Genomic DNA, 12,654 nt, shown 5'->3' on the forward strand with positions numbered 1-12,654 from the left:
GCACGCGATTCACATTCACGTATATGCGCAGATAATCAACGTCGTTGACAGGCTATGACAGCGTCCTTATGTGCGACACCGGTGTTTTAGCAAAGCGGCTGATGTGGAGTGAAGCCACGTTAATGACAACGTGTACAACCATTGGAGATGTGAGCAGGACAGACGGAACAACTGACGGAAAAGTGTGGACTTTATACCAGTTTTTAAATTGTGTTGATCGGCCACGTAAAACCAGAGTTATGATAAAATATGCAATGTTTGGTTTTCTTCCTGAATACTATCGTTGTTTATATTTACTGCGGGAAGAAACGGTAAAAACTGTTTTATAAGGAAAACACTCGAAAGCCTGTGAACAAAGATGAAACCAAAACACCCCCCACCCTTTCACATTGTTTGAAAAATGTACCATGTCGACCAATCAAAACATGGCATTTAGTTGTTAAGAAACGGAAGGAAGTATTAGGAGCAGTGTTGGGACTAACGCGTTATTAAGTAACGCGTTACAGTAACTACGTTATTATTGTGGTAACGAGCACGGTAACTAGTTATTATGCCAAAACCGGGAACGCGTTACTCGTTACTGGGATTTAGATAGGCTCGTTATTCGTTACTTCGTGTGGTGGCTATCGCGGAGCTTCCACAGATTCAATAACATTAGCAAGTGGTGGAGGCAGCAGGTGGATGAAGGAAAAGGGAGGCAAGAGGAGAGACCCGAAGTGGCCGCTGGTCCGAGAGTGTCAGGTGAACTGAACTTCAGGTAAGAAGTTATAACCTGCAGTCCATCTGGGTCAGATATGAACCAAGTTTAGGTGGAGTTTATTTTCGTTATGCTGACTTTTTCGTACTGCGTGCTAGCTAGCATGACGGAGTTTCTATACAGCTGGGTGGGTGCTATGTTACTGATGTTGAACTTTATTTTGTTCATAAGGTTAATTATTAGAGTTGCCAACCGTCCCGTAAAAAACGGAATCGTCTCGTATTCAGAGAAAATATTACGCGTTTCGTATTGAGGTGAAAAGGAACACAGTTTGTCCCGGACTTCAGCTACAATGAAAAAGACACAAAGCTGGAGTTATTCTGTGTTTACGCTGCACAGCTGCCTCTTCTTCTCTCATCCTCTCACCCTCCCTCTCCTGTTTCTACTTCAATCATGAAACTGATCAATGATCAGCTGATCGGCTTTTCTCTCTTGTTTGTTTATCGCCCACTTTGCGCCAGAAAGAGGAAACCAGCGGATGTCGCGCTAAACAACAGCAGCACGTTTAAGCTTGATCAGCTGTTGTTAGAATTTATTTAATATTAATTTCTAGTATCAGCTGATGTTTGCTGGAGCCACAGCTGTAAAGCTGCTGGTCATGATATCGGTTTGGATATGGTGAGAGGGAAACATGAAGATGAAACCAGGAGATGTCCTTACTGAATCATCAGAGCTGAACAGGTGATGGAGAAACAGGTTTACCTTTTAGGTGACATGAATGAGTTGAAGGGAAGTTATGAACTGTTTCTGAGAGACAAATAACACCAGGATCCTTTTCTAAATAGCTGACAGCTGGTAACTGTGCAGGTGCGGATCTAGCAAAGTGTTGCCAGGGGCATGTAGGGCATTAACAGGGAGAGGGGGCACAAAGAAATACTTTTCTTTCTTATTCTCATTTAAAATGTCTAGCTTTTAAAAAATAATTATCTGAATCTTACAACAAACGATTGATAGATTGATGCATATATACCATCAGAACAGTGTACATCACTGTCACAACAGTGTTTATTTTCATTCAAAGGCTTTATGATTTTTCCTATAATGGTGGGCCGGTCTCTAGTCAAAATGCCCGGGACGATTTTTTTGTCCCAGTCCAGCCCTGTATGCAGCTCATCTGCAGTCTGGTGTTACCTACATCTTCCTATTCAGAAGGCAGAATTTCCGAGTTCTGAGTACAATCGAAAGCACCACGACTGCAGTTTTTGTGTTGGATGTAAAAAGCAGGCTAGGATAGAATCAGGCGTGGGATTTCTCTCGTGGAAATGTGCACATTATTTTTTCCTTTCTATTGGTAGGTGGCACAGTGCACTTGTGGCAAGTAAGCAAGCTAGAAGACTGGCACTCTGGCTGGGTATCCAGTTACAGAAGCAACACATTAACAAGAGAATTCTGAGTAAAACCAAAGTTACTTTCCCTAGTAACTAGCAGAGGTGGGACCAAGTCATTGTTTTGCAAGTCTCAAGTAAGTCTCAAGTCTTTATCCTCAAGTCTCAAGTCAAGTCTCAAGTAATGTCAGGCAAGTCAGAGTCGAGTCTCAAGTCACTGGTGTAAAAGTCCGAGTAAAGTCACAAGTCTGAAATTTTGAATTTCAAGTCCTTTCGAGTCTTTATCTCTCTCTGCTTCACAACACTAGTAAAATATAGCTAAGAATGAGTTTTTCCAGCTAATTTCAAGATCTCGTGAGGCTTGATTCACTGTCTTATTTCAAGAAATCTTGTCAAGAGAATTTTCACTTGTTCCATTGGCAGATTTTTTCACTTATTTCAAGCAAAAAATAACTTGTATTAAGTTCTTTTTCTTGTTTTTGGAGGGCCATTTGAGTCTTCAAACATGAGACTTTACAGGACAGCTTGATTTTTTTTATTGTAACATACAGATTGTTTGATGTTACAGGTCCTGGTTCATTGAGATGTTAAGAATGATGAAGGAAAGTTTCAGGCTTTTATCTTTAACAGCATGTGAGATATTCATGCTCAAACATGTCAGTGTGTGAACAATAAACATGCTGGACGTCGACAACCACTTTAAAACATAAATATCTTACATGTTTAAATAAGTATCTTATCTTTAAACATATATCTTACATGACCATCACATTTTCATGAAATCAGTGATGTAGAAAAACCACAATGATCTGAGATGGACTGACTCACCTGCACAGGTGAGCTGTGTGACAGCAAAGAGCTGATTGGCTGATTATCAGCAGAGGAAAAAGTTTAAACTCCTCCTCAGCTCTAACTCAGCTGCTCCTCTGAAATGTTAACTATTGATCCTGTACCTGTGATCAATAATCTCTGGATAATCTCTGAAAGCTGATCAGGTTAAATCAGAGGTGTTGAACATAAGGCCCGGGGCCAGAATCAGCCAAGCAAAGACTCCGATCCAGGCTGATGGATGCCTCTACAACATATGATGGAGTTTTTGTGTTTGTAAAAGTTTTACGGAGTTTCTTGCTGACAAACACAGCTGTGACTCTCAGCTCCACAGTAACACACATGAACTCAGGTGTGTTTTAAACTGGGAACTAATTAAATAAGACATCAACTCATATTTCACAGTGTTTGTAAACAAACGGAATCATTTTTATTAAAATAAAGGTTGTTTTATTTTGAAAATCCTCAGAGTGGAAAGCAATCAGAGGAAATTTATTTTGGAGAATCTATAAATATTGATTATCGATCAGAGCTGTCTGTATCATACCGTGTTCTCCTTCAGCCGCTGTCTGCCTGGACACTGATGACATCATGGGGAGTGAGCTCTGTGATTGGCTGCTGTGTGTTAGAGCTCAGCTGCACTTTCAGTCACTCACAGACTCTCACACACTCTGTGAGGTTCACACACACAGACACACACACACTCACTCAGTTTAACTGTCAGAGAGCTGCTGATGAAGATGAAGGAGCTGCTCCTCTTCCTCTCCTGTGTCCTCTGTGTCTCTGCTGACGGTGAGTTTGTCTCTGCAAACTGTCACCAGGTTATTGGTGAGATTATTGATCAGTGTTTGATGTGTTTCAGGTCAACACGGTGACATTAAAATCATTGGCTGTTCAGACTCTTATGGAGAGCTGATGTTTGGACTGGATGGTGAAGAGCTTGCCTACGCAGACTTCAACAAACAGGAGATGATCTACCCTCAGCCTCCTTTTATTGATCCTATGACTTACCAGGAAGGAACTTATGAATCATCTGTGGCTAATCTACAGGTCTGCAGAGCTAACATGCAGAACAGTCGTAAAGGCATGAAGGACTTCCCTCTAGAACGTGGTAAATAAAACTTTTTACAGCTGTCTCACCTCACCTGTGTTTATCTGCACGCTCTGTTAAGTAAGACACTGATGACATCATCAGCATTGATATATTCTGTTCAATCAAACACAGCAAGATTCAAACAGATTAAATATATGAGATTATTCCACATTAACCACATTCAGACTATGTGTACAGAAACTTCCACCTGACATGTTTATATTTGTGTTAAATTGATCCTCCTCTGCCTGATGTGTTTGTGCACAGATGCTCCTTCAGGTGTGATGATCTACACCAGAGATGAGGTGGAGTTTGGAGAGAAGAACTATCTCATTTGTTATGTGACTGGTTTCTATCCTGCTCCTGTCAACGTCTCCTGGACTAAGAACAAAGAGAAAGTCACACAAGGATCCAGCATCAATGTTCCCTACATCAACAAAGATGGGACCTTCACCCAGATCTCCAGACTGGACTTCACCCCACAGCAGGGAGACGTGTACAGCTGTAAAGTGGAACATCTGGCCCTGACTGAACCAGCAACCAAATTCTATGGTGAGAAAAACTTAAACAGAGACCACTGAAAGAGGTACAGATGAGACAGATGTGTGTGGTTCACAGTTTCTCCTCTTTGTCTCCAGAGGTGGAGGCGTCCGCTCGCTCTGATCCAGGTGTTGGACCCTCTGTGTTCTGTGGAGTGGGTCTGACTCTCGGTCTGGTCGGTGTGGCTGCTGGAACCTTCTTCCTCGTCAAAGGAAACGAGTGCAGCTGATTGGCTCACATAGTTCTACAATGAGCTCATAATCAGACTGTGCTGTATGTGTGTGTACAGAGAGTTCACCTGTAGTGAACATCTGATTCCTCTTTTCTGTCTGCTTCCTGTTACCTGTTCATCTGACATGCTTTAATAATAGAACTCCACCTGTTCTGTCTGTCATCATAGGTGTCAATAAAGTTTGACTATGGAATTAAAATCAAAGCTTCTTTCAGCCGCTCTCCCACCACAGCTCCACAAAGTCAAAATATAACAATGAGACTGAAATCAGTTTTATCTGAACTCAGTGTCAGGAGATCTCAGTGTGTTCATAAACTGCTATAATGATTCTTTGTTTATCAAACTGTTTCACATTTTCATATATCAATAAAACATCTGAGTAATAAACCCACAAATCTGTGTGAGGCTGTTCTTTAACTCAGCGGTCCCCAACCCCCGGGCCTCGGACTGGTACCGGTCCGTGAGTCGTTTGGTGCCGGGCCGTGAGAGTTGAGGCTCAGGAGTGAAATGTGTTGTTTTCAGGGTTTTTATCGGTTTTCAGCGTTATTTTGTTATTGTTTTTATCATTAACTCTGTTTTCCTGGGTCTTTTCACGTGTGGTGAATAAATCTTTTTTTTTCAGTACCGGTACTAGTTTATTTTGTTGTATTTATTTGCGACACCTTAAAGGCCAGTCCGTGAAAATATTGTCGGGCATAAACCGGTCCGTGGCACAAAAAAGGTTGGAGACCGCTGCTCTTAAGTCTTTATAAATGTTCATGGATCCATTTCACTCTGTGGTTTGAGTCAGTGAAGAGCTGAGTCAGGTGTGTCTCTGTGGGTTCAGGTGTTTAGGGTCTGCTTCTTGTTAATCATCCTGTAACACCATCTGTGACATTGGTCACTGATGGTGTTACTAAATTCCAGCTTTTAAGGAAGATTTCAGGTGTGTGTGTGTGTGTCAGACTTTGAGCTGTAACTCATCTGTATGTTGAAAGGCAGAGATTCATCGACTGATCATAATGCAAAGCAAAGATGTAAAACTAAATATCAGGTAAAGATGCTGATGCAGACAGTTGAATTAAAAGTCAATGAATGTTTATTTAAATGAAGCTAACATGTTTATACTCGTGCTGTAACATGTTTTAATATCTGACATTTAAATGATTGAAGCAACATTTACATTTACTCTAAAAATGATCTGCTCACTAATAATCAGCATCTATTAGCTGAATATGAATTTTTCAGTATGAAAAAGGTCAAACATTTAAAGCTAATTTGAACCTTTACTCTCAATGTAACAGTGAAATATGATTCAGCTGCTGTAAAGATCTCTACATGATGACATCACACTTCACATTAATTTGAATACATGCCTAATTTCAAGTTTGAGACATATTTCAATCATATCCATGAGATCTGTGCTGCCCACGCAGGGAAATCCATGGAAATGTTTCACAATAAGAGTGTTTCTGTCCTTTTAATTTTAAATATAGACACAGGACGTGTGAGTATAAACAGTGTGATGCAGGACTGAAAAGTACTGAAAGAGAGTGGATTGTTTTATTGATTAATAAACAGGAGGAAATTATGAACAGATGTTTTATTATTATTACAGCAGTGCTGATGTTAGGAGCTGGTTTAGTGTTTGCAGATAATTATTCTAGATTTATCCATGAGTGCAGACTGTGACTGAAATATAAATGAAAACAGAAGGTTTTGAATGCAGCAAGGAGGAAATGTGCTGATGATGTCTCAGAGTGCTGCTGTCTGCTTTTAAAGCTTTAATGGACTCTAACACACACACACAATGAAAAAGAGTGTGAGCTGGTGTGACGGAGTTCTTCCTGGTAACAGATGACGCTGTGGTCATGTGACCTGTCCTCTGTTTTTAGAGCAGCTCTCAGTCAGACTGAGTCAGTTTGTCAGGAGAACTCAGGAACATGGCTTCATCCTTCCTCTGCCTCAGCCTCCTCTTCATCAGCCTCAGCACAGCAGGTATGATCAATACACTGATCACTGATCAATACTCTGGTCAGGGATCAGGCCACAGTCTGATGTTCTGTGTGGTTCTGTTTGTTCTCAGATGGATTCATGGAGTATTATGTGGGGCGCTGTGACTTTAACTCCACTGAGCTGAAGGACATCGAGTTCACCCTCTCTTACTATTACAACAAGATCGAGTACGCCCGGTTCAGCAGCAGCGTGGGGGAGTATGTTGGATTCACTAAGTTTGGAGTGTATAACGCAGACATCTGGAACAAAGATAAGGGACAGATGGCTGCATGGAGAGCTCAGAAGGAGACGTACTGCCAACACAACATTGGTATCTGGTACAGCAACCCTCTGTCTAAATCAGGTGAGTGTGCTGGTCTGTGTGACATCATCAGCTGTTCATGTTACTCTGAATCATTCATGATGGACTCACAGCTGCAGGTCAGACTCTGGTGATCAATAACTGTAATAAATCACTGATCACAGCCCTGACTGTGACTCCACATAGCTAACCTCAGTCTGTGGCGCTCCCTGCTGGTGAGACAGGCAAACTGATAAACACAGAGCTCAGCTGCTGTTATTTAAAGTGTGTGTGTGTGTGTGTGTGCACATGAGAGAGGCCCTTTCACTGTCCACTTTTAAAACACATCTTAAACCTCATTTTTATTCTTTGGCTCTGAGCTTCAGCCAGACTGCCAGACATAGCTTTTTCTTTTAATTAATTAACTTTATTTTTTTAAATTCATATCTTATGTATTTTTATTATTTGTTCTGATGTACAGCACTTTCTGTTAGCTGTGGTTGTTTTAAAGTGACAGTGAGCTCTGTATGTCACACACAACCTGTGCCCTGTGTACAGAATATAGCTTTCTGTTGATTAAATTAACAACAGACAGATTATAAAGTGTTTCTTCATGTTATGGATGAAATCAGCTTCCAGCAGCAGCAGCTCAGAGAAACATGAGGAGAACCAGCTCAGACCTCCTGTGGAGAGCAGCAGCTGTCTGGTTCTACATTTATTGCTTTAGAGTCTTAGATGGTTATATTTACAATTGCACCTAAATGCATCAAGAGTGTTGAACCATGTGTCGATGAGCAGGCTGTTTAAAGCAGTAACTTCCTTTCTGTGAGATGGTGTTACCTTAGAGAAGGAAGCATGTGTGAGAGGTTTCCAGCAGCTCTTATGTGACCCATCTGTGTGTGACTGGTTAGAAATATGATCTAATAAACAGTCACAGTGACCCCTTCAGGCTCTGTATGGTACAGTCTGATCAGAGTTCCCCTCCATCAGGGCCTTGCTCACCACCACCATCATGATCTCCTCCACCATCATTGTTCAGCCTACAGATTTTCATCACCAGCTTTCCCCAGTGTAATGAAACAGCACCCAGTGTAAAACATTCTTTCATCAGCTGCTCGCAGTGTTTCTGAGTTTGATTTTGTGGATAGTTGTAAAAAACAAACAACAAAAAACACTGTAAAAAGAAAAAAGTGTATCTATCAATATTAAATCATTTGCACTTAATAATTTCTGTTCAGGAATCAAACAGCTGGATGAGCAGAAATCCAGACTGGGACCAGCTATGGATTCAGTCCTTTAGTTTGATGTTGATATTAAACAGAGTGAAAGCATGCTGGGTTCATCTATGTGTGGATGATCTATAGCGATAGTTTATCATCAGGTCTCCATGTGTCAGATTTTACTTTCAAACCACAGCAGCTGATCTGCAGGAGGATCAGTTCACTGATGGTTCATACTGATGTCACTCTGAGTCAGCACTTTGCTGGATATTAATAAAAACTGATCCAGGTTCGAGTCTGGTAGATTTCCAGCACATACAGTTCTTCATGTGTTACGTAAAATAAATGATGTTTACAGCCTGCTGATGTTTCTCCTCACAGCTGATTCATCATCTGATGTCAGACTGGTTATATGTGACTCTGCTGTTGACAGTATCTTTATTAATGCACATGTATACAATCATCCCTGATGATGTGATAATAACAATAACAGAAACTCATATTGTCTTCCAGTTAAGCCGTATGTCAGACTTCACTCCATGACACCTCTCTCCAGTCAGCATCCTGCCATGTTGGTCTGCAGAGTCTATGACTTCTATCCCAGTAAGATCAAAGTGAGCTGGCTGAGAGATGGACAGGAAGTCACCTCTGATGTCACTTCCACCGAGGAGATGGCAGATGGTGATTGGTACTACCAGACCCACTCACACCTGGAGTACACACCCAGGTGAGCATCATAATCCATAGAAACAGACTTTTGATATGAAGTCTGGACTAAAGTTTAAAAGTTTACGATCTGAGAGTCACTGATGTTTGTGTTGAAGGTCTGGGGAGAAGATCTCCTGTAAGGTGGAGCACGCCAGCCTGGAGAAACCTCTGATCACTGACTGGGGTAAATACCTGTCTGTATCTACACACCTGTACACACCTGTACACACCTGTACATACCTACCTGTCTGACTCTCACCTGTGTGACTCAGATCCCTCCTCAGACTCGTCCATGCCTGAGTCAGAGAGGAACAAGCTCGCCATCGGAGCCTCAGGACTGATCCTGGGTCTGATCTTATCTCTGGCTGGATTCATCTACTACAAGAGGAAGGCCCGAGGTCAGAGCAGGACTCTCACTCACAGACCAGTTCATACCTGAAACCAGTTTAGACCAGTCCAAAAGTAAAACCACATTACATTAACCTAAAACTGGTTTGGATCTGGTTTACGTCAGTGTTTTTTTTTATATATTGAAGTTTTAACATTTCACCCAATTTTAGACCATTGCTGTTTTTCAGACCCCTGTTAGATAGATTAATGTTTCAAACACAGGTTTTTAAAACATGAAACATAAAACTTTACTGAATCATTGGCATTGATCAGTTTAAATTCAGTGTCCATGATGTGTTTGTTGGTGACTGTGTCCTCGTCTCTTCTTCTTTCAGGTCGTATCCTGGTTCCCACTAACTGAGCCTGTTCCTGGTCCTGGTTCTGTCTGATGTTATAAAAGCAGCTGCTTCCTGTGTTCAGCTGACTGATGATGAAGATGAGTCTAGACTCTGAACCTGATCCAGGACCCTCTCACAGCTGTTGGTGGGTGTTTTGGTTTTACTGGGATGGTCTTGGATCAGGTCTAATGTAGACCCTGCTGTGCTTCACTGTGCATCTCTGCTGTTTAATCCATGTAATGTAATCCCTGTAATCCACGTCTCTGAATGATTTGGGTGTTTCTGCTCATCTGATTACTATAGATCACACATTTTTACTGGAGGTCATTGTTCCAAAATAAATGACTCAAACTCTCAGCTGTCTGTTTGTTTACCTGCATCATGTTAATGGCATACTGAAGATTTTAATGATGTAACAAAATCCCGGTGTGTTGGCCAGAACACCACTTAAGGCCACATTGTCCCAGAGTATAGAGGAAGTAGCTTGAGGTTCGGTTTGAGGCACTTTTATTGTCACAACTCAATTCCTGGGGCTGTAAACACATTTGCGTGGACATGTGTGTGGTTTTCTACAAAGGAAATAAACAATACAAATAGAAGATAAATAAAGAGAATAGACAAGTGACATATTCAGATATAGACATATATAGATCAGAACAATTTAGTACACTTCAAACTGCTCACACTATGCAACTAAACAGCATTAGTGCGAGGTTAAGTTACCGTCGGTACATAGGAACTACTTCACAATAATAAATACAAAATAAAAGCTTCCCCAATATAATCTGCTGTCATGCTCTTATTGCGAAGGGCAATCAGGAACGCGATACTTCCGGACGAACTATGATCGGTATTTTATTAATCCTCATAACTAATTGCCTGCTGCAAACTCCATATTTTAAAGTAAACAATCACCAGCATCACATACAACATACAGGGAAGGTCTGATAACACAGGAATGACGTTATGGACATGTGAGAGACCGTACATCAGGGGTTTGTTTATTTGTTTGTTTGTTTATTTATAAGGAACCCCATTAGCTTCCACAACAGTGGTTGCTAGTCTTCCTGGGGCCCAAACCATCGAATACCACCAAATAAAATGTTACACAATGAGTTGGATGCAAATTGTCCACATAATTTGGCTCTTAGATCCACATTAAGGTTTTACAATTCTGAAAATGTAAACATGTGAATATTAAAAATTATATAAAAAAGCAAAAAAACCAAAACAAAACACTCAAACAAAATACATAATTTCCATTATAAGTGATATTACCCTCTACAATTTTTACAAATACATTACAAACTGCCTAAATAGGCTTTTAGGTGATTTTTAAAATTATGAATAGAAGCCAATTCTCTAATTGCATAAGGCGACTTATTCCACTGAAAAGATGCTCTAAATATAACAGAGTTTTTCAAAAAGTTACTTTTAACTCGAGGAGTTACTAAATTGTGGTTAGTTGAGAATCGTGTAGCATGATGATGTATTTCATCTGGATACTGCAACTGAGCATAAAAAAGTGTGGTGTGTTTACCAGTATTGCTTTCTTTAAAAATACAAGTAAGCCATAGTCTAATTTAGCTTGTACAGAAAGCCAATAAAGTTTACCGTGCATTTTATCAATATCTGTATAATATGAACACCTTAACACTAATCCGGCCGCCCTATTTTGGACTAACTGAAGTTCAGATCTGTCTTGTTAGCTGCAGACCAAATGACTGAGCAGCACTCTAGATGAGATAATACTAGTGCGTTAATGACATCTTTCATAATTGAAGAAGTGATATAAAAGGAGCATTTCCTAGCTATAGCTATGCCCTGTCCCATTTTCTTAATAACAGAGTTGATGTGCTGAGACCATGAAAGGTGGTGGTTTATGGTAACACCAAGTAATTTAGTCTGGGTGACCTGTTCTAATACCGATCCAGCTATGGAAAGGTTTAGCTGTGAGCTGTTGACTAAGCGTCCTCTACTTCCTATTAACATGGATTTAGACACGTTTAAAATCACGTTGTTTTTACTTATCCAGTCAAACACGTTCAGCAAATCTAGTTGTAACATGCTTGTCAATTCAGAGTAGCTACTGGCTGAATAAAACATGGTGGAGTCGTCAGCATACATTACAAGATGAGATTTATCCAGGACATACGGCAAATCATTTGTAAAGACTGAATAGAGAAGTGGACCGAGGTAGCTGCCTTGGGGTAGACCACAGTTCATTTCACAGCCCTCAGAGAAATAACCGTTATAATAAACCTTTTGCCTTCTTCCAGACAAATAACTTTCCATCCAGCACAAAGCAGCCGGTGAAAATCCATAACATTTTAGTTTATCTATCAGTAGATCATGATTTATTAAATCAAATGCAGCACTAAAATCCAAAAAACTCATTTTAGTTCAGGGGCCACATGGAGAAAAGTCTATTCTCAAGTGGGCCGGACTGGTAAAATCATTGTATATATAACTTAAAAACAACAACTTCAGATTGTTTTCTTTGTTTTAATACAATCAACATAAAAATAAATCTAGAGCCTGTGGACAGTATGTTCAAAGTAGTACAGGCACAACATAGCTATTAATTAGGGCTGGGTATCGTCACTGATTTCTAGAATCGATTCAATTCCGATTCACAAGGTCCCGAATCGATTCGATCCACGATTCGATTTAATTCGATTCGATTCGATTCGATTTGAATCTGGGAAATTTTGACAGTCAGAAATATAATTCAGATCAGAACATTTACATATTTTTGTACCTATTAAAAGGAAGCTGACACACGCAAGACTTTATCACAGGTGTGAGCGTCACAGCAGAGGCCTTTGTGTCAAAGTAGCTGAAGATAAAACACAGAAAAACATGAAGGTGATTTTCCTGTTCTGGATTTTATAAAAATATTCTGCATTACGTCAAAAACGAAAGAAAACCATTAATTAATGAACATT

At 40.3% G+C, this 12,654-nt stretch overlaps 3 protein-coding genes across 4 annotated transcripts in view; 2 read left to right on the forward strand and 1 right to left on the reverse strand.

The window, feature by feature from the left end:
- bco2b (beta-carotene oxygenase 2b) overlaps positions 1–12,654 on the reverse strand; it is a 52,680-nt gene that overhangs the window by 31,194 nt on the left and 8,832 nt on the right. The gene's annotated exons all lie outside the window — the stretch shown is intronic.
- On the forward strand, positions 3,630–5,166 carry LOC102314653 (H-2 class II histocompatibility antigen, A-U alpha chain). Its single transcript, XM_014329993.2, has 4 exons — positions 3,630–3,702; positions 3,773–4,021; positions 4,271–4,555; positions 4,642–5,166. The coding sequence occupies exons 1-4, from the start codon at positions 3,645–3,647 to the stop codon at positions 4,770–4,772; spliced, it is 723 nt and encodes a 240-aa protein (XP_014185479.1). The 5' UTR covers positions 3,630–3,644; the 3' UTR covers positions 4,773–5,166.
- LOC102314150 (HLA class II histocompatibility antigen, DR beta 4 chain) lies at positions 6,602–10,063 on the forward strand. Of its 2 annotated transcripts, none has more exons than XM_005949420.2 (6): positions 6,602–6,752; positions 6,841–7,113; positions 8,784–8,997; positions 9,095–9,162; positions 9,251–9,376; positions 9,704–10,063. In XM_005949420.2, exons 1-6 carry the CDS (start codon positions 6,698–6,700, stop codon positions 9,727–9,729), a joined length of 762 nt encoding a protein of 253 aa, XP_005949482.1. In that variant the 5' UTR covers positions 6,602–6,697; the 3' UTR covers positions 9,730–10,063. The 2 variants fall into 2 exon arrangements, with proteins under 2 accessions (XP_005949482.1, XP_005949483.1); XM_005949421.2 differs by having other exon boundaries at positions 6,606–6,752; positions 9,263–9,376.

Source organism: Haplochromis burtoni, unplaced genomic scaffold (assembly GCF_018398535.1).
Source record: "Haplochromis burtoni strain Fernald_Lab_line unplaced genomic scaffold, NCSU_Asbu1 Contig_649, whole genome shotgun sequence".
NCBI lineage: Eukaryota > Metazoa > Chordata > Actinopteri > Cichliformes > Cichlidae > Haplochromis > Haplochromis burtoni.